This window comes from Amphiprion ocellaris, chromosome 14 (genome assembly GCF_022539595.1).
Source record: "Amphiprion ocellaris isolate individual 3 ecotype Okinawa chromosome 14, ASM2253959v1, whole genome shotgun sequence".
In the NCBI taxonomy this organism is placed as follows: Eukaryota; Metazoa; Chordata; class Actinopteri; family Pomacentridae; genus Amphiprion; species Amphiprion ocellaris.
In genome coordinates this window covers 10218553-10245970 of record NC_072779.1, presented here as the reverse complement: position 1 = coordinate 10245970, position 27418 = coordinate 10218553, and the positions used below count along the sequence as shown (strand labels likewise).

Here is a 27418-nt window from a genome sequence, read left to right as displayed (position 1 = left end):
ACAAAAACAAGACAAAATACAAACAAATATTTTTTTTAATATATATATATATATATATATATATATATATATATATATATATATATATCTGACAATGAAAGTAATTATTAGTCGTTTGTTTGATATTGGAAGCTATTTGGAGCATTTCTCACTGTGACTTTTTTTCTTTACTGTACTAAAATGCTTAGTAGATACGCTAATGTCTACTTTATCCATTTTGTAGCCACAATAGTTAAACAAATCCAGTGCAAAATGTCTGAAAATGTTATATGACTTGACCAATTTTTTTTCTTTTAATTTGACAATCCATATAATTTATTCAGGCGTTGTTTTTTTTTTGGGGGGGGGGGGGGGGGGGGTACCGCAGGTATCAAAAATCTTAGAGATCCTACTAAATGACTCATAAACAACTGGGCCCTGTAGCTTAGTAGGAGAATATCATAATACAGATTCTCATTCCTGCACTCTGTCCTCATTCTTTGTTTACTCTGCATATCATTTAGCGTAATTATCCGTAGGTGATAAACTCATAAAAATAACGTGAGCTCTGTGACCTTTGCAAATACAAAATAAAGACACCATGTTTTTTTTAATGTCCCCAGTATGTAGGTCAAGGATTCTTTATAGCCTCACATTAAGGAGAGGTGCTCACATTCAGCTCTCAGCAAAACAGGCTGAAAGTATATCTCCTGTTGTTGTCAAGCTGACTGGTGGAGACATTTAGAACAAATGAGTCAACAGTTCTGTGACCACAGAGGCTAAACATGGACGTCCCGACCACAAAAATTAAACAAGCTGCCTCTTTTGTGAAACCGCCGTCGTGAGTGTTCACATTTTTGTGCAGATCAAGTATAGAAAGGCGTACAAAATGCTGGAGGAAGCTTTAAAGAATCAGGAAAAGAGTAAAAACTGTTTGTGCACAGGGATAGGCTGCTGTAGGCCGATCCACTCTGACACAAAATGTCACTTTATCAAACACCGATTCTAACAGGTGATTTATGAATGTGTTTTGAACAAGTTTCACTCAGACTTTTCCATGTATTTGCAGAGGGAAGCAAAGTTTGAGCACGCATCAATAATTAATAAAACCACTGCCACGTGAACAGAAAATCCTACAGAACTGGTCCTTAAATAGAAACACAAATGCCAGACAATGATGGTGTGCTTTCAACATGAAGGCGCTCAGGTGACTCATAAGTCATTGTTTCACATGAGAGGCTGTAAAGTTCCTTCTGCGTTCAAGAGTCCACCTGTTTTTTCTGTAACAAGAAAAACAACACGTTCCTGCGCGTGATCATAAAAAGATAAGTTTCAGCATCAACATCAATTTAGTTTTGCAATTGCCTTAGAAATAGCTGTTACACCCTGTAGTCTGTGTGCTCACTGAAATGAGAAGCTAATACACGTCTTCAAAATAAAAGCACAAAAATACAAGCCCCCTTTTAGTCACGAGTTTAGACAGTTCAAGTGGTGTGTAATGCACAATAATGCACAAAAAAATAACAAAGGAGTACTGTGTAGTAAAAGCATTAAGTGAAGTTTTAAAACTGTGGCTCAGAGTGTGTAAAGCTCATCTGTATGAAGTGAGGAAAAGACTTATTTTTAGATCCTGATTCATATTTCCATGCCAGGATAATTATATGGAAACAAAGAAGTTATTGCTGTTGTTTCACTTTTGTAAATCTCATTTTGGAGACCCTCATCTGGATCCTCCTGCTGTTTGACACTGAGGATATTTATTAAACTCAGAGGAAAGACTTCATCTCCTGTTAATTATCATTAATGATTCTCATTTATGTGACCCTTTGCAGAATTTGTCATTGTTTCAGCAAAGATTTAATTTCAGCAATATTTCAGTTGCAATGTGAATGAAAAAGATGTTTTCGCACCAGTATTGGTGCCAAAATGTGGAATTAACTTCACCTCAATCGCTTCACCCGATTCCAAGTACTGATGCTTGTGCACGCCTGTCTGTTAATGTGATGGCATTTAGTTTAGACTTGTGGCATGTTGAAGTTAATTTGGAAATGTTACTAGATCTGAACGCGTAAGCTTGCCGACACAATTTCTAAAGAAAAGTGGCCACAGTGCTTGTTCAGACATGAACACATTCAGATACTGTCAGATTAACAAAAGTAGTGCATGTCTGAAAGGGGCTTAACAGGGAAACAGACATAGCTGAATATTAATGAAGGTAATAATAATGATAACTTTATTTTTTTTGCACCTTTTGAAGTGCTTTGCAGACGAGGAGGATACCCAGTAAGACCAGACAGAAAAAAAAGACCAGAGAGGCAAAAAGTGGAGAAATACCTGGTAAAAGATACAAAATGCAAGTGACAGAATTTCATTTGAAATGAAGCAATATCATAAATGCATATAAATAAAATAACAAAAGTGCCAAAAATGCCATATTAAATTAAAGAAAAATAATAGAATGAAAGAAAATGAGACTGAAACCATTCAAACAAGGCTGAAAAATCGTGATGACGATAATAAGTAAAATATATAAATACGTAAATTAAAAAAGCATTTATACTCTATGTTAACCAGATAGGCAACATAATCTTTTATTTTTTGGATGCAGTTTCATCTTAATTTTGTTCTTCCTGTCTTCACTTTTTTTTTGTATTTTTGCATCTTTGAATCACTATGAAACTTCAAATAATGGCTGTTTTCTTTATTTTTTTTTATTTATTTTTTTTTTTTTTAGTTTTTCCTCTACTAAGCCAAACAATTGATTTTAAAAATGCAAAGCAAAAAAATACTTTTTTTTTTTTGCAGAGCTTTACGTCTTCACAACAGCAGCATTGGGAAAAACATACTCAAACCCTGCAGCTGACAGTTTTCCTAATGAAGGCTTTTATTTTGGCGGAACGACACCAGCAGTCAGGTGAGCGAAACGCATCAGGCTTGACAGCCGCAGGAGGCTGTTATTAAAGCTCCAACTCTGAGGCAGACTTCATAAATAGCAGCAGCAGCAACAGGAGGTACAGGAAGAAAGAACTAGTGACACAATGACGATGAGCAAACTGTCCCACAACAAGATGAAAGTGACAGAAGTGGAGGAGTTTCTGAGGAAACCACCAGCTGGTTTTTCTGTGGAGACTCTCAGCTCGGGTTACAGAGTCCACTACACCCAGGAGAAGAATCTGGTCCTCATCGATGACTTCCAGTCCTGCATGGGGAACATAGTTTTCCAGAACTCGTTGGGAAGGTGAGTAAAGCTTACACACTTTTTATATGTATATATTTTTTTTTACTTGTTATACACACTCTGCATATGTTTCTATGCATTTAAAAGGCTCACAGGAACCTCTTTGATGTGTTCTTCACTGCAGAAAAGTCAAAATGCACGATCTCTGGGAGTACACCAGCTTCAGAAAGAATCTACTGTCCAAGACCATCTATCTGCTGGTGTCTGCCTGCGAGAGAAACTTATCAGTGAACAACAAAAATGCAGCCGGCGAAGTCAGAGGTAACTCTCTACACAGACGTCAAGATCAGTTTGGGTGTAATTATGGCAAAATAATTACACGGTGAAAAACAATAAACGGTCCTCCGAGCACCACTGGCATTTTTAGCTTGCACAAAAGTGTGTTTTTTGGAACCAGTGAGTAGCTCACTTAACAGCTCTTGGCTGCATGCAGTCTGGTGGTGGAGGTGACTCATGCTGGCCTCCAGACTGGGGATGTTTGCAGCTGGGTGGGGTGGACACATTACAATGGTTGCACAGTACTTGCACTACAGCATGTCTGCATTTTCTGCAAATTCTCCCTTCTTCTGTATTCTCTCCTGTTTTCCCTCATGATTTATCTTGTCTATCAACTGTGCTTCAGTGCTGAAGCAGTACGTGGTGTCCTTCGATGGCAGTCATCCCCTCATCAAGTGGCACATGGAGAAAGGCCTGGACTGGACTATCTCCTCTGTGGCTGGGGAAAGCTACAGGGTGGATGTAAGCATGATTTCATGGTGTTTCTGTTACTTACATGCATTACAGCCACACTGTGATTATTGGTGGATTGGCTCTTGTGTGTTACAAGTTGCTGTCTTCTTATTTCAGATTGACTTGACTGAGGAGCTGGAGAGCTGGGCAGTAAAAAACTTCACAACTGACAACCCGAATATAGTCAAACCTATGTGGAAAGACGCCGGCTTCACTTTAAAATACTATTCCGATGCCCTCTTTGACTTCCCACACTGGCTTGGCTTCAGCAAGAGAACATTTAAGGTTAGCATCTTGCATTTTTGTAATATTTTCTGTATTTGTTTTAATTTGATTTGACAGTAGGCACTTGTCTAACGTGGACTCTGTTTACCATTTCCAGCTGAAACTGACATGAGCCAGGTGTGGACAAAGAGCGAAGAAAAGTCAAGTTTATCTGCTCATTGTTTGGCAGAGACTGCGCCTACTTCTTCAAGAAAACAGAGAAAAAGGAGCCTCTTGATCAACAGATTTATGGTTGTAACATCAGCCAACCAAGTGAAGAACTCTGACCTCTGAGGGCTGCAGGAGTTACGCTGTTTTAGCCGCAGGGTTCACATTATTCTCATGTTCAATGGGTGGAGACCACTGAGAATGCTGAAAAATTGTGAATGCCATCAAGATTGTAATGTGTATAAACAGATTTTTAAGCGTGTAAATATTCATTTACGTCACAATTTCCAACTGTTTTGCTGTATAAATGGTTAAAAGGGTCAAATCTGTGCTGGTCTGAAGCACAATGTTTGCATACTTTTGTACTTTTAAGAATCAGCATGTACATATAAGTTTTTTTTTATTTTATTTTTATTTTCAAATACAATAAAAGCTTTTAAAAAACATGAAAAGAGTACAGCGTTTCAATGCAACAGCAAAAGTTACGTGACAAACACTGAATTATGGGATGAGGAGAAGAGCAGAGGCCGCCTTGGTGATGGTTTCTACGTAGTCCTTATAGTCGCTGCCATAGTAACGCACCAGCAGGTAGTTAAAGATGCCCACGATGCACATCAGGAAGAGGAAGCTGATGATGCGCTTTCCAAACAGGTATCCAGGGGTGCTGCACAGAAATGAAAAGTCAGGAAAGGCCTCTAAATGCATAAAAAAACATACTGATTTACCTTTGAGAGGTTTGCCCCAAATATCCAACAAAGTACTGCTGTCTGACAAGGAGATAGATGATCCCAGCGAAGGCAGCAGGAGCTTCAAACAGAGGACAAAAACAGAAAAAAATGTCCAAAATACTGTTTTTCTTATCATCATTGCTATCCCCAGAGGTGGGTGAAGCATCCATATGTGGAGTAATAGGTCCATCCAAACAACCATGATATTATTTTACAGTACTTGGATGCAGTTTAGTAGCAGATAACAACTGTATTGTTGAGTAAATCAGCCCTATGATGTTTGTGTGTGGGTAATGAGCAGCATTTAACTACTATTTTTATCTTTTGAAACAGCTAAAAAACAATATTTCTAATCATATTTATAAACTGTACTTGATCTTTGGAAATCATTCTCAGAGAACAATGACCCCCACTTTGGGAACCACTCCCTTAAATCCCTCTATGACCCAAATAAGTCCATGCACCCACTGTTTGGGGTGGGAAATTCCCACTTATGGCATTTCAAGGAAGTGGCACAGCCTCTCAATGTATTGCATTGTTGTGTGTTTTATTTGCCATGTTAATGCACCGAGAAGGACAGTTATCAGTGAATCTCGGAGGCAGTGGTGAATGTGTTTTCTTTGCACGCAGAAAAGTCATTTCTCACAGCTGGTAACAAACAGTAGATGAAACAAGAGTTGGAATCGATGAAAGTGTGCCACTGATAAGCTGTTGTCTATTAAAGGTCAATGTCCCTGAAGAAAGTGTTCCAACACTTGCAACAAAATAGTGTGAGTAATGGATTATGTGTTGATCTAAAGAGGCCTAAAGTGGCAGATGAAGTGCACTTCTGTGAATCTGAACGTGTTTGATGTCAATAAATTCTGCTTCGAGTAGCCTGACTGGTAACACATGCTGACATTTGTATCTGGGTGAAACAGCAACAGGTTAAAACCCATAATTTTAGATTGAAACAACACAACTCTCGTCCACGCGCTTTACCAATAAAGTCAAAATGTTTCTAATTTCACTTTTCTGATCATGCAGCGCCTCAAAAACAGGTAAAGCAGTTATATGCATGAAAAACCTACGGAGAGAGAACAGAAATGCCTCTTGAATGTCGGTCTGTCTTATCTCAGTTGGATTTGTAGGTGTGTGCTAGTGAATGTTCAAAAGTGTCTCGTTTAGACCGATTAATGATTACCTTGACTGAGGCACAGGCCGGCACACCACATCACTGCCAGGAAAGTGGGATAAGCGTCCATGCAGTTCCGACTGGAAGAGGCGTAAACAAGAGGTGTAATTAGCACATTTCAGGGAAGTCACCTGCAACGAGAAGCCAGGTGGGGCAATCGCAGGTCGGTTACAGACGGCCCGGTGACTGATCAGGAAGTGTTTTGAAACTGCAGAGCAGAAGTTGCCATGAAAAGAAAAGAAAGAATAAAACTACGGGTATAAGTGAGTGTTTGAGGAGCAAAGTTGAAGTGGAAAGCCAGGAAAAACTGAGGCGCTCTCTGTGTCAGCACGTACCGGCTGTTGCAATAAACTGCAGTAATCAGGACAGTATGTTGCACAAAGCCACGTCCCTCCAACCTTTCCCAGTTGTCAGGACAGTTAATCAAGAGAACACCATTCTTTATGAGGAAACATTCCTCAAAATTATTTAGATTTATTCTGGACACTTTTTACCTCTTCAAGCCTCTAAAACCTGTTTTAAAAAATGGAACAATCTGGAAAAGAGAAATCCCTGGATGGGTAAATTACTCATTATTTCTGCACACATTGCGTCCAAAACCTTTTTCTTTTTTTGGCATTTTTGCCTTTATTCCATAGTGCAAAGTAGAGAAGCAGACTAGAGACATGGAGAGAGTGAATGCAGGGCAGTAAAGCACAACCAGGAAGAGGGCGTAGTAACCCAGAGGGTAGATGCTCTAACTGAGCAGCCTTCAGGTCATTCTGCTCCACAACCTTTGATGAAGTAGAGTTACAACAATTAGACAATACCTGAGAACTATTCACATAAAAAATTATTAGTTTCAGTCAGTTTTCTCAAGCAAAAATCACCAAGCAGTTGCATTTCCAGCCTCTTTAACAAGGTTTTTTTCTGCTTTTCTTTGCCACATTTGAAACAAAGTATTGGGCTGAGGGTTGTTGATGAGACAATTTTTTAAAAAAAATCTACCATTTTCAAATTTCAGCGACTGATAAATGACAGATTAAGAACACACGATGTAAAGAACCATCAGATGCAGGTTTAGTTAGGAGGAGAATTTGCTTCATTTTTTGGGTCACATTTTCTTCCTTTAACTCCCCAAACTGATGTTTCTGTACATTTAATTCCAACTGTTTCTATCACATTTTAGTGATTACTGGTTGTGATTGTTTTGAAATTTCCACATTTCCTACCAGTCAGGATGTGGTTCAGATATTTCCTTTTAAAAACAAGAAGTGCGTAGTTGCCCCGGTGGACTAAAGACTGAACCGTTATGTCAGTTGGAAATATTAGATTTGAATTTCTGACTTTAGTCTAGTTGTTCAAGTATGTGCAGAAGAGTTATCACAGCTGCAGCTCATCAGTTTTTATAAGAGATTATTCACTTGAGTCAGTACTTGAATTTGATATGTGGTGGCCTTCTTGCTACTAATATTTTATGCTAGAAATGGACACGTGTACGGATCTTGTGTCTATTTTATCATTTACATATACAATTAATATGCATTTTGTGAATGTTTTCTGCCTTCACTGATGAATTTTGATTTCATAGATGATGTCAGCCTATTTCTATTTTTGATGAGATGTCTTTTGGGTGTTTTAAATCTCACCAGCACAACACTTTATATTTCTTTTATGCATTGTGCTTTTTGGTTTTGTTTTATTTTGTTTGCAAATAATTAAACTAAACTTAAATAAAGTCTCTCCTGTTTAACGGATTTGTTGTTTCCAAAAGTCTATTCAGGTTGCCTGATCAATGGACCAAAATAAACCCAACTACATTTAATTAACAACAGAAAAATACAGAGAAAAAAGCAAATACTCACATCTGAGTAGCCAAAACAATTTTTGGGTGGGAATCATACAGCAGAATAGTTCTAACTCATTAATCTGTGGAAATATCTATTTTTAGTACAAATTATATGTAAAAGTGTAGATAAGAATCAGTCAGGTAGTTCAGTAGTTTCACCCTTAACCTTGGTAAACTGATTAAAACAGGACAAGACACCAGTTTGAAATGTTCACAGGCAACATACTGCAAATATATGAGCAGTTTTTTTTCCAAGCAGGAAGACTGAATGTTTTCCTAACCGTTAAAGCTGCTTTGTTAGTGAGCATTCAAATGAGCTCTTTTACAAGCTTTTTCCTCCTATCTGGGAGTGTTCAGGCAAATAAGGAGTGCCTCTCAGCGGAGTAAATATTTGGTGATTTACATAAAACCAAATGGAAAGCACAAAGTCCTCCACTGGTGAAGATGTTTCATCAGGTTACCAGAAAAGTGAGTGTTGAAGAAAGGGCACTTACTTGGCACAAGACACTCGCTCAAAAGCAGAGGTGTGGCTGTGATGACTCTTGCACTCCCTCTCAACCTTCTGAGCAAAGAACACTAAAAACACAAAGACAGAAATTCACTGACGCCGTTATTTTTGCAACCTATTCAAATATCAGTAAAGAGTTTTTAAAAGATCACCATTCTGCAGGACGCTGACGAGGGTGACGATGACCAGGAGGTAGATGTTTTCCACCACTCTGGGGTCCATGATGACTGTGAGCTTGCAGGAGCAGGTGGATGCTGAGGCTGAGGGAGACCAAGCTTCTCTTTCACGTCCAGAAGTGCGTAGTTTGAGTCCGTGGCAGATCACAAACCTGATGTCTCTCTCCCTCTATGACATCATGTACTTCCCGTCCTACCTCCATCCCACACACACGCTCGTTTGTGGCTTCGTTTTTTTTAAGTAAATGATGCTGTGGCCTAATACAGAGAGGTGCAAACACATTGCTGCTACTTCCTCTGTGTGTGTTTTGCAAATACAACTGACATCACTGTTGGCTTTCATAAGCCTTCTGCTATCTCTGAAGGAATCTCTTGCAAGTTAACAAGGCCAATGCATTGGAAATATGTTAATTTCATTTATAGGACTGAACAAGCCCTAAACAAGTAGGATATTTCCTCCTATGACAAGTCAAAGTACCTCTTGCAGTGGTGGAAGAGGTGACTTTTTATGCATGTAAAATCAGTAACATCTTCATTTTAGCATGTAATGACTGCAGCTGTCAAATAAATGTAGAAGAACAGAAAAATCTGGCATAAAATGCAATACTCAAGTAAAGCACAAGCAGCACAAAAGTGTACTTACCCCTTTCATGCATGAATTATTTTAAAAAATCAAGAGTATTTTTTCCCTTACACATTATTGTTTATACTAAACAAGGCATAAAACATGTCCAGTTATTTTTTTTCCACTATTCATTGTTTTGAGTGAAATGGAAATTAAAATGCACTTTAAGGAAAAAAAAAAAAAACTACAGCAGATTTTTTTTTTTTTTTTTTTTTTTTTTTTTTGCTGTGTTTTAAGGAATAAACCCTTTTCTACGAACAGGGGTGGTAGTATATGAACAAACACTTCTGTTATGACCAGACTAGAGAACTTTGGTGCATGTAAGTGCTACTGAAGAAAAGATTTCTGGGTCAAGATCATTATTTATTGTGCAACATTCCATACATCAGACATCCCTAATTTATTTTTACCAATACGTTACATTTGCTTCTTGTGCAGTGAGCACAATAATTTACAATTTAGTTTTTACATGATCCGAGATTGAAAAAAAGTAATATAAATCAACAACTGCTTTTACTCTAAACTGACACAACGGGCCCTAATGACTACAATAAACCACCGATGAATGTCATCTGCAACAGTGGATATTTATATTTTCACAAAAAAGGACAAAATCTATGAATTCAACTTTGAAGACAATATTTTGGTGTTTCCTGCAGAATAAACAGTTTTAAAAACCTATTTCAGAGGTGACAGGAACATTTCCATATCCATTTTGGATTAAAAATGCAAAATTTCAGGGTAAGAAATATTGACAGTGATCATACATGAATACAGAGAGGGCTTTGGAGAATAGCCGCTGTGTGTTGGGAGGAATTATTTCAAATGATGTGGTTTTAGCTGCAGTTTGAATAACAGTCCACTGCAGTAGGTGTCATGCATGAAAGGGTTAAGTACAGTCTTTGTGTAAATCTACTTAGTTACTCTCCACCACTGGTATGCTGTGAAAAATAAGTGTAGGGTAAAACCACAGTACAAACCAGCGTCTGAAAAGCTGTCAGGCTTATAGTGATGTGGTTTACCTACAGTCAAACAGCACCTGCATGTGCTTTTGAATGGTAATGCAACTTCCTCTCTGCCATTTTACCTTTATTTTCTCATATTAAATGAATTAATATAACCACTACCTGCTTTACAAACTGTTTGCAATTAGTTATTAACATTATGTATTTGGAAAATATCAGAGGTCAATTGATGAATGAAATGGTCAGACAGAAAAAGGCCAAATTAAGTAAATACTTAAAAAAAATGTTTCTAAAATGCGGTAATTAACGAAAAATATTAAGCTACAGCACAGAAATGAAAGCATTTCTAACCGAATTTTAGTTGCAAAATATCTCATTAATTTATTCCAGCACTGTAGCCCTGTAATTACATTGGCATGCAGTTGAGGAGATGTAGTTTACCGACTCAAAGACGCAGTGCTGTTGTTTGAGAGCTTTTCAGCTACTAGCCACAATGCTAATATTATCATTAAAGAGGACGAAAGCACTCCAAAAGTAGCAACCATTAACATACAGGCTACACGATAGAACAAAAACGATTTGTGCGTCAATCGGCAGACGTATCCCATATGGTCTAGCGGTTAGGATTCCTGGTTTTCACCCAGGCGGCCCGGGTTCGACTCCCGGTATGGGAACGACTCTTTTCTCGACTCCTGCATTACGTTATTCAGTCGTCACTGTTATTGTTTATAAACGTGTAACTACTACGTGTCATTAACGAAGCAACCCCTGGTCACCCCAGGCCACCCTAACTAAGAAGGCAATGTGACTTCTCTTCTTTGTGTGCTCAACATCATTTTAACAATGAGATGATTTAGACTAAATATGGATAGTCCAAATAAATTACAATATTATCTCAAACCTAGCTGTGAAAAATAAACAATCACTATCAAAAAATTAAAGCCCCATCCAAAGATATTACTTCAAAAATAAATGTGGGATAGCATGTTTGCCTGCCAACAAGCTTTTTTTTCTTCCCAGGTAGACCGGTGCATTCAATTTACTATAATTTAACAATGGCCAAAATTGTGATTTGCAAATAACATAGCAGAATACAAGTAGAATCTGTGACTTTAATAGTGAAAACATCTCATTCCCCTTCAAGAAAGCTGGGAAGCTGCAGTTGGTATTATGGTGGCAACATGTTGTTATCCATTTAATGACAACAAACTGGAGTCATCTAAAGCATTTATTGACATTAAAAAAGGTTTCAAGTAGTTTGTCAAGATAACAAAGCAAACAAACAGCTTGTACTGTCAACATAGTTGCTTCGCACCACCCAGTTATATACGGTACATATATACTACAAAGTGCCAAAATTGCAAAAACTTTATCGGTGCTTGTAAATTAATAGTAATATAAACACACCAACACGTCTGACTACTTCAAATTTGTAAACAACAAACAGATGAGGTGTCGATTGTAAAACAGTTTTACATATTGATCAAGCAAGGTTATCTGTGCTTGCAGCCTGCAGACAACATCCAAGCTACAGTTTAAATGAAAAGTTCAAGTGCACTCAGCGCCTCAGTCTCCATGTCCGTTGGTCTCTGAGTCACAGCCTGCAAGAGAAACTCATCCAGGAAGTTTTCGGTGTTGACCCCGTTGGTGCCGTTGTTTTTCTGCGACATTGCACCAGCCCCGACCACACAGTCGGCTCCGTCTTGCCCGTTGGCGAGCATCTCTAAGAAGCCGGTGCTGTCTGGTGAAAGGTTGCTAGCCGTTGTTGCTGGAGAGAGCAGGTCTGACAGGAAGTCGTCGCAGGTGGATCCGTCGTAGGTGCTGGAGGTGACGGTGCTGGGAGAGTGCAGGTCGGCTCCCCCCTGTTCACCCAGCAGCTTGTTCAGCTTGGCGAGCTTCTTCTTCTTTGCTTTCAGTTTCTTCATCAGCTTATATCTGAGGGCTTCAGTGCTGCTGAGACCCGTGGGAACCTTTGTGGACTGGCTGCCATGTTTCTTTAAAGCAGAGATGTCAGGGAGCCCGTTTGTCTGAGACACAGCTAGTGACGTACCGGACATGATTTTGGTATTTGTTGGGCAGCTGGAAGCGATGGGTTCCAGCAGTTTAGGTGTGGGAAGAGCTGGGGATGGTAGCGGACTCTGGATGTTTGAGCTCTTTGTATTGAATGCCCCGTACATTTCTGCAGCTTTCATTGGGAGACCCTCATCGCTGTTCTCCATCTTGAGCTGTGCTTTAAAGGAGAGTCTAGCTGCGATCTGCTGCTTTTTCAGTGGGTTGGGCGTAGAGTGAATAGGAGGGCTGGGATTTCCCTGTGCGACCGAGGCAGGCGTGTGGCCGGGGACAAGTTTAGCGGTGGACTTGTGAAGCTGGTTCACAGGGTGTTTGCTGAGCAGGAAGGACCAGCGAGCATTGGAACCTGCCATTGTGGTGCTTTTCTGACCGGTGGACACAGGTGAGATATCAGTGGAAGAAACAGGGGATGCTTGCTGGGGAGTTTCATCAGGTGGCGTATTATCCTGAGGAGCAGGACTCACACATTTATCATCTTCTACTTTGACGGGTTGTGGAGATGCTGGTAACGAAGCAACTTGTGCTGCTTTTGACGAAGGTGCCTTGTTACCCTTTTGTCTGCCAACAGCTTTTCCTCTGCCAACTCCTCTCCCTTGTCCTCGTCTTGCACCAGGCACAAATGTCGGATCAGTAGCCAAGTCGTCGACTGACTCGGGGTCAGATGAGGCGGTCGATTGCTCAACATCAGACACGGGACTCATTTCACTAGCTACTGCAGTGGAGGAGCTGTCTGGTATTGGGTCGAGCATTTCATTCCTACTGGAAACACTTAAATCCTCAGTTTGCTGGATGCCATTTACAGGCTGCGTTTCTGAATCATCTTTTAGCTCCACCAGTGTAAGCGTAAAGATGTCGCTGTGGGAAAGGCCCTCAAAGGTGTCAAGCAACGTTGTGGCACCTATAGTTGTATCATTGCTGGCTGTAACTGTTGTGTCCACGATGCTGCTGCTGCCTTCAGATAATGTGAGTGCAGAGACAATGTCTGTGTCGTCGTGAGGCAAAAGAAGAGAATGATCTGGAGCGCAAGCAGACAGTTCATCTGCGGTTAAGTCTTTGCCGTTTAAAGTGGGGATCCTTTCATTTTCAGATGGGGGAGATTCAACAAATGTGCCGGAGGGAGAAGAGGCACAAGGCCTTTTATGATCCTCTGCTTCCCAGAAGACAACATGCATCTCATGGGCAGGGACCTGGAGCTTTTGATGGATCTTACAGTCTGGGTGTTTTAAGTCGTCATATTCCAGCCATGACCCTGCAGGAAAAAGGCACAAAATTCACAGTTAGAACAAAAAACAGCACATGCAGCATGAATGTTTGTGCTAATGTTAGTTATGATTATATTTTGATGACTAACTACGAAGCCATGATTGATTAGTATCCAATCACCTGATGATTTCATCTGCCAAATGCAAAATAATGCTACTAATAAAAGACAAAAAGACAATGCATCAGCAATACTGATCATATGTTTTACAGGAGCACCTCTACCAACTTCAGTACATAGAAAAGAACATATATTTCAGACTAGGAACATAATCAATAAATTGTGGGAGGAAAAATTTTATCTGACATGAATAAATTCTTTATTAAATGGCAGAGAAACAAGCCCTAAATGGTTTGTTTTCCATAGTTTAACACTACATGAACTGTCCAGCAGAATGTGCTGTTGAGGAATTCAGCATCAACCTTCCTGCCAGTCAACTATGGAAAACATTAAGCAGATTGTAAAGATGGCCCACAGTCAAAGTTAATGTAACAAATATGTAAAATTGGTCTTAAGATACGTACCATCCGCATTCCAAATCCATGTGACAAAGTGCTTAAGTTGACAGTTGTACTGTATGACAGTGGTGACTGAGTAATGTTTCTCCTTGAAGCTGAAGTTGTAGATACTGACATCATTGTCAGGAAGCCCCTCCACAAAGTGCAGCACAAACACTGGAGGCACGCTACACAAAAACAGAAAGCAAAAGTTAGGTTAATTAATGAAGCAACAGTCTTGTCTGAGACTTTCTTTTAAAGAATATAATTAAAAGTTTTCTATAAAGCTAGTGCATTGATTTTTACAGAGGGACGGATAATCTGAGTGCGCCAAACTTTATTGTCGTCCCCACTTCTGCTAATGTACAGAGACTGTATTTTTACATACACCAATCAGGTAGAACATTGAAACCATCTTTCCAATATTGCATGATCCCTCTAATGCTGCCAGAACAGCTTTGACCCATCAAGGCATGAACTCTACCAGACCTCTGTAGGTGTCCTGTGGTATCAGGCAGCAGGACGTTAGCAGCAGATCCCTTAAGTCCTCTAAGCTGCAAGGTGCAACCTCCATGAACTGGACATATTTTTCCACCACATCCCACAGGTGTGTGGATATGTGTCAAAATAACATCCAGATGAATGCCAGGACCCAAGGTTAATAGCAGAACATTGCCCAGAGCATCATATTGCCTTGGGTGCACTCCTTCCTCCCAGTGAATACTGCTGCCTGATTATAGAAAACCATAGAAAACGTGACTTATCAGACCATGCCACTTTCTAGTGTTAAACCATGGTCCAGTTCTGAAGCTAACATGCCCAGTGTAGGTGTTTTCAACAGTAGACAGCGCTTGGCATAGGCAGTTTGACCAGAGAGCAGCTTCCCAGCCCCAAACGCATAAGTTGTGATGCAGTGTAGGACACTTTTCTATCCCAGCCACAATAAAGGTTTTCTGTAAATTTCTCTAAGTTCAAAACACATGGGCTAGTATATGTTCGCCAATGAGCCTTGGGCGCCCAACTGCCAACCCCAGGGCTGAGGTTGCCCGTTGCTCGTTCTTGGATCACTTTTAATTTGAACAAAACGCTGCATACCAGGATCGCCCTACAAGTCGGGCTGTTTTGGAGATGCTCTGACCAGCCATCCGCTCATCACAGCTTGATTCTGGTCAAAATCACTCAGATCCTCATGCTGCCCATTTTTCCCCTTTCCAACATTTCAAGAACTGACTATTCACTTGCTGCTAAACATATTTCACCCATTTAATGTTACTCACTCTACCTGTTAGCGGTTTTACTGTTGTGGCTGACTTGTGTATATATAAAGCTATATAATATTATGTCTGTTTAGTCCTCACCTCTCCAGCACCATAGTCCTCATCTGATTCTTCTTGCAGCAGAAATTGCACGGGCCCAAGTGAACTGCATGAAGAGGGCGCCAATCAGGCACGATATTTGTGAAGGTGGGGAGAGTTTTCGTGACCCTGAAAAAGCAAAGCATGGAACACATTCAGGGAAAATACTTACATTTTCCAAAGGAACAGGAAATTAAATAATGCAGAGAGCATGCAGAGGGAAATCTATTAGTTGTAGTACCTGGCCTATAATGTCCAGCAGTCAAACATCTACTCCTCTAATTGTTTTGTTTGCTATAACGATCATGTTCTTGATAGGAAAAATATGCTTTTTAGGTCTTCAAAGACAAACTATGTTCCTCTGGAACCATCTTTGTCAGCCATCCTCTGAATTTGTGCTGCAACATTTAGTTCAACCTTCCAGTCAATTCACAGAAAATAAATCCGTATTAATAAACAGGTAATTGTTTATTAGCATAACATTCATTTTGTTGACCACATTCGATATTGTACAGATGTGTTGCTTCTCTGTTTTATACCATTGTAAACTCAGTACCGTGTTGTAAGTTTTGGACTGTTGGTCAAACAAAACAGCCGGTTACCCATTTATTGCTGTTATCTGGCATTTTATGGAGTCAACAAACAATAGATTCTTCAATTTATTTAATTTGACAAATTAATTGATAAAAATATGGAGTTACAGTGTTGCATTAGATTCTACCAATGTATCCAAGTTCACAGCAATACTACATAAAGTGTCCAGCTATTTTTAAATAATCCATTAATTTCTATCTTTATCTGTCCTCTCCGGACAAATCTGAGGCAGAGCAGTGCCTCATCTGATGTATTTGTTCCCAGCATGATTAGTTTTAACACAGTTAAGTTCTTGCTGCTTTTAGTCTCTCCACTGTTAAGCTTCTGGATGAATAAGGGAAAGGTTTTAAAACAAATGACTAATTTCTACCGACAAAATGCATTATGGAATCTAGTAAAAGCTAAATATTTTCACATTTACATTACCGACCTTTCTTTCGTAGCAGTTTTGCATTCACTGCATTTAAACTCCCACTGAAAAGTTGACTGGAAAAGACGCTCCACCCAAGAATCCATCGTGAGCAGAAGTGGCATGGCAAACACCGGAGTTTCCCTTTGACCTGAGAAGTACAGACATGCAGAAGTCAGAGCATCATTCAAAGCATCAAGTGTCGGCAGCAGCTGCATTTCCAGGTATTTTTGAAGAGTGAAAGCATTTCTATTCTGCTCGTTTCTGAACTGTCTGCATTACAGAACTGCATGCCTAAACATGTTTTTCAAGCTGTATGGTGATGTGACTCTGATATAAAACCAGTTCTGTAAAAACTGACATTATGTAGGTTGAAAATGGCCATACATGCATTTTCCTTTTTAAATCATTCGGAAACCTTGCAAGGCCAATCCAGACATCAGACATTCAATGGTTTTAAACTTCTGTATTATCAAATTTATGTTTAAAGAATGTTTAAACCACAGGAACTCTTCACACACCTATTTCAAGAGGCAGGTGCGCAGAAGAGGGAAAAGCATATCCAAAAATCTTCTGTACTCGACCTTCATCTGGCAAATAATTTGTCACAAGGACAGAAGCCATCATAAGGGAGTGGCTCTGACTCTGCCACTAATGAACACAATCCACATATCATATCCCACCTCCCTTAGTGGCCGCCCTTGAGTGGAAGTCTGTGAGAGAACTCCAGTTTTCAAGTATATCTCGATCAATATTTGTCATTCACAGGAGTGTACACTATTTTGCTTTTTAATTTGGATGTGCGTTTTTAACGGCTGTAGAAGCACAACCGGACTGCATTCTTTCCCTTTACACACATTTTCTACCCCCCTAACTAATGTCATTGCTCAGCAACTGCCCCCAGCCGCTCTTGCATTGCCCTCAGCAAACAGAGCAATTGCTTTTAATGTTTCTGCTTCTGGAGCCAACGAATGGATACGAATCAGAACAACCACGGTCCTCAACCACACTAATGTACACTTCAGGGAGTTTCTAGAGGGGCAAAGGTGCAAAGACCACCTAAAAAGAGTCCTCAGATGTGGCAAATTCTGTGTCACTCTCCCCTTTTTGCTGGTGTGGGGACGTTACTGAACAACTTCTGTCCCTCCCCTCTCCGCCCCTTTGCCTCCTTTCATGCATTTATATAACGTAGTGATCTGGCGGCAGTAAGAAAATCCCAATCCGAAGTCTGCATGTCCTTACCTGCCACTTTCTGATATTATAAGGTGATAATGGCTGTTATGCAGGATCAAGACTGACTCTTGTCATGGATACTAAATGCGGATTCATGACTCAGTACATTTTTGCGGTATCCAGCTGATATGCTAAGAAGATAAACAATGGTGCACCTAAGAGCAGAAAAAAATAACAGTTAAGGTAATTAAGTTCTTTAGTTGTTTGAAGATCTTACGCTCTCATGCTGTGCATAAGCTGCGTGGTTACATTTTACAGAAGAAACAAAACAAGGCAGACTACTCCTTTATATACTTCTTTTTGTCAATGTAATCTGTTGGCAAAAGCGTAGTACTAGTCTATGCAAAAATTAATATTCAAGAACAGAAGGCTAGAGGGGCCCTGGGAGCATTGTGTTGTCGAGTTTGAAAAGCATTTGCTCAGACATCTCTCCCTTGCTCAGACTAGCTTGGCACAGTTTGCATATTGTTCCTGATCCAACACTGGTTTCCTATCAGTGATGGTAGATTCAGAAATACAGTAAAGAAATACAGAAAAATTTCACTTTTCTATCGGTGTCTTTATATCTATATATTAGAATTAACCTATATCATAAAAGTAACCTCATTAGACAAGTGTTAAATTATTATATTAACCTTTATGTTGTTTAAACCACATATTACAGTGTGGAGAGAACAATGTGAAATTATAGCTCCACTACTTCACACACTCTCCTTAAAAAGCTGAGAGAAAGAAGAGCAACAAAACAGCAACCAAGTAGAGCTCAACAACTCAATCTCCTGCCTTTTGTGTCACAGAAAATGAAAGATTTATTTTGAATGAGACAAGCGTCCACTCTGAACAAAACTTCCTTGTGACAAATATCCAATCAGAATTTATTTCTGGGCGACTTAGAAATAATTTCTCTGCTGAGACTCCACTTGTGTGGCATTTGGCTGCCTGAAGACTCAACATAATTTGACACTTTAAGGCAAAAAGCTGAGGACTTTGTGACGCAGAAATGAATGTAGCTGATATCGGATGAGAGGCAAGATAGCATGGACAGGTTGTCTGTCAATCACAGTGCTGAAGCAGAGCGCGACTGCTCCATGACTTATGCCTCTTTTCCATCACGATACTGCTGGTGCAGAGCCAGTTCTGCCTTGGTGGCTTTTGAGAACTTGGATTTCAACAGGTGTAAGAACCCAGCCCTATGGAGTATGGGGAAGGGTGATTTCTATGGGCTGGAAACTACAAAATGATTATAAAATTAGTTTTCATGGAGCATGTAAATAATGAATTTCACAATTACTGCACAAAATTGGTGTTAAGCAATTCAGCTTTTTTGATGTTGCACAACATTGTATGTTGATTTGTGTATTGTATTTGATAATTACAGTCCTTTACTGGCATCTCTCGGGGGTATTAGTTTTGTGGTAGAATACGATATTTCACTCATGTTTTACCAAAATTGTGGCTACTTTCTTGTGGTAGTCTCCCCCATAGCAACTGATGTGAGTGGACCAGCAATTTTGGAAACCATTTTTGGCACCAGTTTTTTTCAGTGGCAACACATGGTAGTAGTTCTAGATTAGTCCTTGTTCAAAAGGGGGTATAAATGCAAACTTTCAGTTGCAGGTGAATTTAAAACTATATCCAAATAAGAGCGATTGGTCATACAATTAGTCAATAAACATAAATGAGCAGCTTAATAGTTTTGCCACTTCGTAACCAATATATCGACCATTTTTCTCCCAACAGGAACATGATTATTCTGACACACAAATCATCTGTTTATGTGTCAACTCATGCTTTTATTTACTGGCAGAAATCCTTTATGCTTTAGTTAACCATTCTAAATTATTATCCTACATATTTTTATTTGTCTGTTGAGACTACTGTGAGCATTTTTAAAAAAGTAACAATAACCCAAAACTTGTAAGTTATCGGAACTGGTATTTGATACTGTGCAAATACTCTAAATAATTACGATGTTAAACATAGTAAGTCCACTGAAATACAAAGAAAACCTTCAATTAAGTTCACTTATTAAGTTATACTGATCAGCGCAGCTAGTCGAGCTTGAGTTCCATGTATTTTCTTGGCTGCGTGAATATTAAAACTTTGGCTAAAATATTACATTCAGGATCAGCACTGATCTTGGTTCTAATGTGACTTCATCAGATGTGTTTAAATTCAAACCAGGTGCTGTAGCGCACAGAAACATTACAGTGTTGCAAACAGAAAAGTATCACTGGCACAGCTGTACCATCATCTGAACGAATGTTATCATTGAAATACTTCACTCCTACAGATGCTCTGATTCACACCTGCAACTGGACAATAATAACATATTTATATTTTTAGAAAAATTACCTGGTCTCATTTTGGCTACTGTGCCGTTTTAACTTTCAATGTGGGGAACTTACTTTTTGGAATGCAAATCGTGTCTCAAAGACTTAAGACGTAACTAGATGTAGCTCTCTTAAGACTTGAAAACATGGAGGGTCATGGCAGAGTAATGAATATAAAACTGAGCTTACCTAGTTTGCAGTGCAGTTTGGGCTGCAGTAGTTTGAAGATCGACATCCTGAGACTCTGTAGGTCTGCACTGGCCTTTTGCAGCACACGACTTGGCACCATGACTACGCCATCTAGTCAGAAAGTAAAGTAATTAAAACAAATACAACTAAAACAATTCACCTCAATGAACCCTTCTCATGATGTTTCAGTTCTATGCACCCAGGTTTGGATGTATCCGCCTCTCAAACATCTGCCACCATTGCAATACAGAGACCAGAGTGATGTACTACAAAGCAAGGTTAATGGGTTAGCAAAGTATGTTGTGCTTAAAGTCAGTTTTAATGTCAACGACCAAGGTAGCTCTCTTATAACCTACTACATTACCATGGCAACCAATGGTAACCGATGCTGTACAGCTAATCTGCTCCAGCAGAGGTTCTGTTCAGAGCTTGTGATTTAAACTGGCCATAAGAAGCATTTCCCTTTCACCAATTATTTATTTGACCATTTTCTCTATGATCCCTACAGATTTGAAGCTGTGCAGTAACGGTAGTGCAAACTGTACACGCTGCAATGGGAACCTACATGCAATCAGCTGGTGATGCAGAAAATACATAAATATGTTTTTATACTTGGTCCCAACTTGCTGCCAAGTTCATTCAACTTTGATGGTAATGTCGCCAATAGAACACAGATTAGAAAATTAATTAGTGTAGTAAAATAAGAAAGTAAGCAAATTCAAATAATATCATTTATTTCACTTTCACTTGGCAAAAAACTAATGTGATTTCCGTGAATCCCTCGTTATTCGTTAGACTTAAATGTACTTCTTGAGAATTATTTTCAGTTTCATAAAGTTTGAAGTTTAAAAGCTCTAATGTTCAGCTGCATTGAGAACGCATCAAGAGCTAAAATATATTTTGAACTCACACGATTAATGATTTTTGCACCAGCATTCCTCTCTTGCCACATTTGCAATAACAACGTTTTTTAGTGAAATAAATTTCTATTTTCTTCACAGCTCTCCATTATAAACAACTTGTTCCTCTTGACTGAAGTAGGGTGCATGCCATCAGAGCATTTTGTGCAGTAGAACAGTCAAGTGATGCGTTAAACACCCTCATTATGGGAGTACACACAGAGCTTGATGAAGAAAATCTGGCTTAACAAAGAAAGTTAATTATCCCTGTAGTGAAATCCATTATTTCTAATTGGAGTTTTAGGTTTTGTTGAGCCGGTTAACACAAAAAAGCCTGGCTATGTCAAATTTGCTTTGTAGCACACCCCTCACACATGCTGCCATTATGTTTTTCATTGTTTTTAACAGCACAAACAACAATCCATTAACCTCTCATAAGCATTGAGGTCACAGAAAACATCTCTGGGATAAACAGCTTTAAAACTGTGAGCAAACACAATCTGCATGGCCAGATACCACTAGAGGCAAACACGGTGGGAAATATGAGTATATAGACAAACATAGTTGACTCTGCCTGTTGACATTAGTTGTTTTAGATTTGTGTGTTGTCAGAAACATGAAAAGCAGAAGCAAAGACGATCTAACTTGCTACAAACTGTAAATATTACAAAATAAAAACACTGAAGATACTTTTAAAAAGCTGACATTTAACTACATTCATTTCTTTTTAGCTTACCTTTGCCAGTCTGTTGGTGGACTTGGACGGTAGCACAAATGTCTTCATATTCTCTCATCAGACACCACACAGATGATCGCTGAGGCTCACTTTTAGGTTTAAATTTTCTTAAGCTCCTACAGGTCACCAAAGCAGCAAGCAGAGAGTCCAGCCAACACAGGTTGTCACTGTTTCTCCAGAAAAGTTGGTTTGGAACCGATACAAGCTCCTCCGACTCCATCATTGAAGTAAAGGACAAATCCTCACTTTCCGACTTAATGCCTCCTGTGTATTTACATCCAGCAATGTCCGCAGTAGGAGATTTCTCCTCTGTCCACGTTGTCTCCTCACTGTCCTGAGTTGATGAAACGCAGAGATCAGTACAACAAATGTCTCCATTTGTGAGATAGGATTGATTGGAACTCAGTCTGTTGCATCTGTTCAGCACCTCAGGAGGACTCCTCCCCTGCCGTAAGTCATTCTCTGATTTACCCAGAGCACCACAGTGAGGAGAAAGCACAGGGTCACTCCCATCAGCAGTCAACAAAACGTCCGATGTGTGTCCAACTGAGGCTGAGCACGTAGGAGGAGCAAGACCATCTGCACCACCGTCTGGATTCTTCTCTAGAGCAAAATCCTTATCTTGTAGCGATTCAGATCCTGTTGTCTCTGCAAGTGAGCACTCCCTGTGGTATCCATTTACCTTTTCACCATCTGTCTTAGGTGCTGCATGTTGACCATTCGTGACGGTGTTTACAGTACTGCGCTCTGCCAGGTTAATAGGTGCGTCAGTAATGCTCTGTGGCCCAAGATCCTGCAGTTCACTTGATCGTAGACGTTTGACTGACGGTTTGATCGACTCTTCTGTTTCCAGTGCTGAGGCATTTTTTCTTTTGCTCCCAGCAGTGGGCTCCACAGGATCCAAGCTAGCCAAAACATCCTCCAAGGATCGGGAGACCAGGGGGAAGAGGCACTATGTGGCAATGGATACAGAAAGGTTAACACATCGGACAGCAAGAGACATGAAACATGACTCTGTGTGTGGCAGCAGCACTGGGACTAACCTGTGGATTTGTGCAGAGGGTGATGGACTCCTGGAGGTTGATGCAGTAGGAGCGCAAAGCAAAGGTCAAGCCCTTTGAAGTACACCAAGGACAATGCTCCAGAGGAGCAGCTCTTTCCTGCACCTAAAAAACATGACAATAAAGCATGGTTTTAGCCAAATCAATAAACCTCTACTATAGAGATGAGTTGAACTATTTTACATTTTAAGAAATCAGGCAGTTCAAATTTCTTCAAACCATACATCATAATTTTTCCTTGTATACATTCACAATCACATTAAATACTTGTCTGCACACATACACCAAAAAATAGAAAGGTTTTAATTGATTTACCTTGCTGAAGTGAGGTATATAAGTAAGAGTAAGAACTGTTGAAGGTAATTCTCGTATAAGAATCCCATTTTAAAGCTTGTTTGCTTCTTTTAACTGCAGCCTCAGATCAGTGAGCAGCAGTTTTAATGAGGTAAGATCAGTTGATATCAAATACATTAAGCTTAGAACCAGAGAAAAACATTATTTATAGCACACAGTTTCTCATAGAACAATATGCATTTAACAATCTTCAACTCTTCACATTTCAAGCTTTTTAAAAAAAACTTTCGCCTTTTACAACTTAAGATTTCCGTTTGTGTTGCTTTTCTTTTGTGTAATTTGGATTGGCACTGCCCAGTCACAGTAGTTTTCAAATATAATTCAGCTTTGCGCAAGTGACAATGAGAGGAATGCATGAGCTCTACTGACTTTTCCCAAATACCCCGTCAGTGGTGAGGCCAAAGCCCCCAAACCAGTGTCTTCACCAGTCATTGGCAAACAGCTGCTGCTCTTTGGGTCCATGACGGTCCGGTGCCATTCAGAAAATATTACCATGTCACTGCAACCTGGCTCACCTCCAAAGGAGCTGAGGAATAAAAATACAGCACCAAAATGGATATGTTACACAGCTCTGAAAATTCACAGAAACACATTTTGTTTTCAAGGGTAAACCATGAAATAAAATATTTTGCATTTGTCTTCTAAAGTGGCAGCATTTTAATAATAATCTTTAATTTGCGGCAAGAAATGTTGAAAAATCTTTTCATACCTTATAGGTTTTTTTAAACAAGTGCCTTCATTTGTCAGGTACTGAATTTACTGCAACAGCAAAAGTGCCTTCTGGTTAGGTTAAAAAAGGCTTCTCATTTCAATTTCTGCAAAACTCCCTCTATCATGACTAGGGCTATAACTAAGGAATATATACATTGTCGCTCAATCTGTCAATTATTTTCTCAATAAATCAGTTAGATGCTCGGTCTATAAATTCTTGGAAAAGGGTGAAAAATGTCAATAATGTCTTGTTTGGTTCACAACTCAAACATATTCAATTTACTGATATAGAGAAGCAAAGAAAATATACAGATTTAGGATGCAGGAATCAGACAAAGCTGACTTTTGTTTATTAATAAATTAAATCAATTTGGCGATATAATTGGCAACAGTTTCCAATTGATGCAATAGTTGACATCCAGTCAACTAATTTATAAATCATTACACTACAGCTTATGAATATACAGCTTTGTAAATACATTTTTGACCACTGTGACAAGTTTTCTGCCTCTCCCTTTGCAATTCTCATATACTCTTTTTTTATCCATCATCTGATCATCTCATTCTTTTAGGTGTTGCTGACTGATAATTTAGTTTGGATTATCTATTGACAGTTTATGCACAAAATAATGTCGACTCAAAAATGTGTTCAGCCATTTAGTGTGAATTTTGCCATTTTTACATTTATAATACAATATATTTTTAAACATTTATGTATGGATTGAATTATTGTAAGACTTTGCTCATGGCTTTTAGAATCTATGTGTTCAGGCACTGATAAAATTCAAACTAATCAAACTAATCAAACATTATCAATCTCAAAGGCCTAATAACAAGTCTAATAATGATTCCCAAAGCTGTATATGATACAAGATTTACTTAACACTGCGTTCAAAGATTAGAGTTTATTGACATATTTAATCTTGGCAAGCTAAGACAGCAAACGATATAGCATAATATTGTGTATTATTTCGAAATGCAAATTTTTGTTAGCAACAGTTATACAGAAGGAAATAAATCAAGACTGCTGGCAAATAAGTCCCTTGAGATCACACTACCTTAAAAAAAAACATTTCTTTACAGACTCACACGTGGGAGCTTCAGCACACCTACACTTTGCCATTTTAGCCCATGCTCTTAATTGTGACAACAGCACACAAAATGTTTTGTGATGCATAATAAAAACGACTTGTATTAGGATTAGCTTTCATTTATTGTAAACTAAGGGAAAATCCAAAACCTGTAAATACTGAGTGAACTGACACCCCCAAATTTAAACACGCTAGAGAATTAATCGTCTCATCTTTTACTCAATTCAGGAGGTAACGTGATGAAGAAAATGCCTATTTCACGTTCGCGAGCCAATTCATTAATGTATGGCTTTGAAAATTGCCGAGTGTTTGGGAGCTTTTGCGAAACAATTGAGATAAAGTCCGAGACAGCATGCACTGACAGAACCATCAGCCTGTTCACCTGGTGCTAGCATGCTATACGATTAGCCTGAGCCCGGGCAATAATTTAAGTCTTTTCTGATTCTTACTTTCAGTTTTCGTAAATAATTTTACACTTACTGACACCAAAGTTAAATTAAATTCGTCACTACGTCGCTGAGGAGGGAAATCCATCCACGCAGAGTTGTATTTATGAATCCCCGTCCGCCTGTAGAGCGACTCCATGTGCATCCTTTTGTGAGTTCGTGTCAGAAACGTTCTCTTTCCGGCCGCCGCCGGTTGTGCAGCAGCCTATGTGTTCCCCGTATCTGACAGATGGTTCCGCCGGCCCCCGCTCGGTAATTCCAGTGAACTGCAACTGCCTGAGCTCAACTTATTGTTCATGTTGGTGCTGCAGATTAGTACGGCACAGCCCATCAAACCAGCGCTAACCGGTGCGAGGACAGGAACACTGACGCGTTTAAAAAAAAGCCGTCGCATGTAGTTACAGAAGCATTTTTTAAAAATATCACTCAACAGTTACAGTTCTGAGTCCCTTTTTTACATTCTATGCCATTGTTTTTGTTAGGTAAATAAAAACCTTATATATTATAATTCTGAAAGTGAAATGAACATGTTAAATTTCAATATAAGTAACATTCCAATAATTATTATTAGTACAGTAGTAGTAGTGATAATAATAGTAGTAGTGGTGGTGGTTGTACTTTCATCAGATTATCATTTACCTCATATTAGTAAAGGCATTGTACAAGTCAAAATGCCCTGCTGTGACTATTTTTCAATTAACGTGAAATAGAACACCTTTTATATTTGTCAAGATGCAAAAAAATAACATAAAATAATCGATAACCAAAAGAACAATAATTAAAAAAATACCCTTCCTAGAGATTAAAACAATACAGTGATTGATTTCACAACTGAGATTGCCTCTAGCTATAAATTCTCCCCATATCCACTCTGAACTTGACTTATCTGGTTCTGTAGCTGAGGCTGACTGTTTATTACATATTTGTTTTGGTAGGCCTGTTGTCTGGGGGCTTTTTGAGTAGTAGAGGGGGTGGATGACTGGGTGGGGGTGGTATTGGGTTTGCATATGTCCCTCACTTTGGTTCTAATACTTCAGCCATCACAGCGCTCACACCCCATGCTCTTCTACACTCCAACCCACTCACATTCACAGACGTGCACGCACACACATCTCCCCCCACCCAGGCCCGCCTCTTGCATGTGCCCTCCTCCCTTAAGCCCCTCCTGTATCTGCTGCTCTCCTGTCCTCTATTTTCCTCTTGATGACAAAATGAATTTGCATATTTTTCCCAGGGAGCGCTCATTAGAATGCATAAACTGGCCGCCTCCTAGCCTCATGAGCAGGCTATAGCTTTCTGCCATGGCATCTCCTGATGCAAAAATGAGACACAGACAGGCAGCATCACAGGCAGACATGTGGCCTGAGTCTGGGTTGTGATTGGCATTTGGAAACAGTTCACCCTTCCCATTCTTAATTCAAGGATAAGAATAAACTCTGTGTCAGCCATTTTTCTTTGTTTCTCTATAAGCTGCGAAGAAGAAGGGTGTTTAATAGATTTCCACATGAAAGGCATACAGAAAACATTGATACTTTTTAAGCACACATGATTATTAGATTATCTACAGTGGTCATATGACTATGTTTGGCAAATACTAATAGACGGTGCACATTTTTCTTATTGTCATGACCCCACCCCCACTATCCACATTTAAACACACAGACATGCCTTTAAAGTCAAATCACATCATGTTCCCTAAAGTTTGTGCAAAATAAGCAAGTCGTCTTAGGAAAGGCCTCTTTCACAATCTGTATTCATAGAACTGACATTTTTAGCAGGTTACATTCTGCAATAGAT

The 27418-nt window shown here is 39.3% G+C and overlaps 3 protein-coding genes and 1 non-coding gene across 4 annotated transcripts; 2 read left to right on the top strand and 2 right to left on the bottom strand.

Annotated features, from left to right (window-relative positions):
* The first annotated feature begins 2947 nt into the window (after window positions 1-2947).
* Window positions 2948-4830, top strand: LOC111588263 (mesenteric estrogen-dependent adipogenesis protein). The gene is made up of 5 exons (XM_023298532.3): window positions 2948-3217; window positions 3342-3478; window positions 3840-3955; window positions 4064-4231; window positions 4329-4830. Exons 1-5 carry the CDS (start codon window positions 3018-3020, stop codon window positions 4341-4343), a joined length of 636 nt encoding a protein of 211 aa, XP_023154300.1. The 5' UTR covers window positions 2948-3017; the 3' UTR covers window positions 4344-4830.
* On the bottom strand, window positions 4768-8954 carry alox5ap (arachidonate 5-lipoxygenase-activating protein). Its single transcript, XM_023298534.3, has 5 exons — window positions 8769-8954; window positions 8603-8684; window positions 6290-6360; window positions 5104-5185; window positions 4768-5042 (listed from the first exon to the last, which is right to left on the bottom strand). The coding sequence occupies exons 1-5, from the start codon at window positions 8836-8838 to the stop codon at window positions 4880-4882; spliced, it is 468 nt and encodes a 155-aa protein (XP_023154302.1). The 5' UTR covers window positions 8839-8954; the 3' UTR covers window positions 4768-4879.
* Window positions 8955-10984: 2030 nt separating this feature from the next.
* On the top strand, window positions 10985-11056 carry trnae-uuc (transfer RNA glutamic acid (anticodon UUC)). The gene has a single exon. It is a non-coding gene; the product is annotated as a tRNA-Glu (tRNA).
* A 541-nt stretch (window positions 11057-11597) lies between these two features.
* Window positions 11598-25814, bottom strand: uspl1 (ubiquitin specific peptidase like 1). The gene is made up of 9 exons (XM_023298526.3): window positions 25656-25814; window positions 23743-23899; window positions 23002-23124; window positions 21959-22910; window positions 20324-20434; window positions 16590-16719; window positions 15569-15694; window positions 14238-14398; window positions 11598-13701 (listed from the first exon to the last, which is right to left on the bottom strand). Exons 2-9 carry the CDS (start codon window positions 23866-23868, stop codon window positions 11918-11920), a joined length of 3513 nt encoding a protein of 1170 aa, XP_023154294.1. The 5' UTR covers window positions 23869-23899; window positions 25656-25814; the 3' UTR covers window positions 11598-11917.
* Window positions 25815-27418: the final 1604 nt, after the last annotated feature.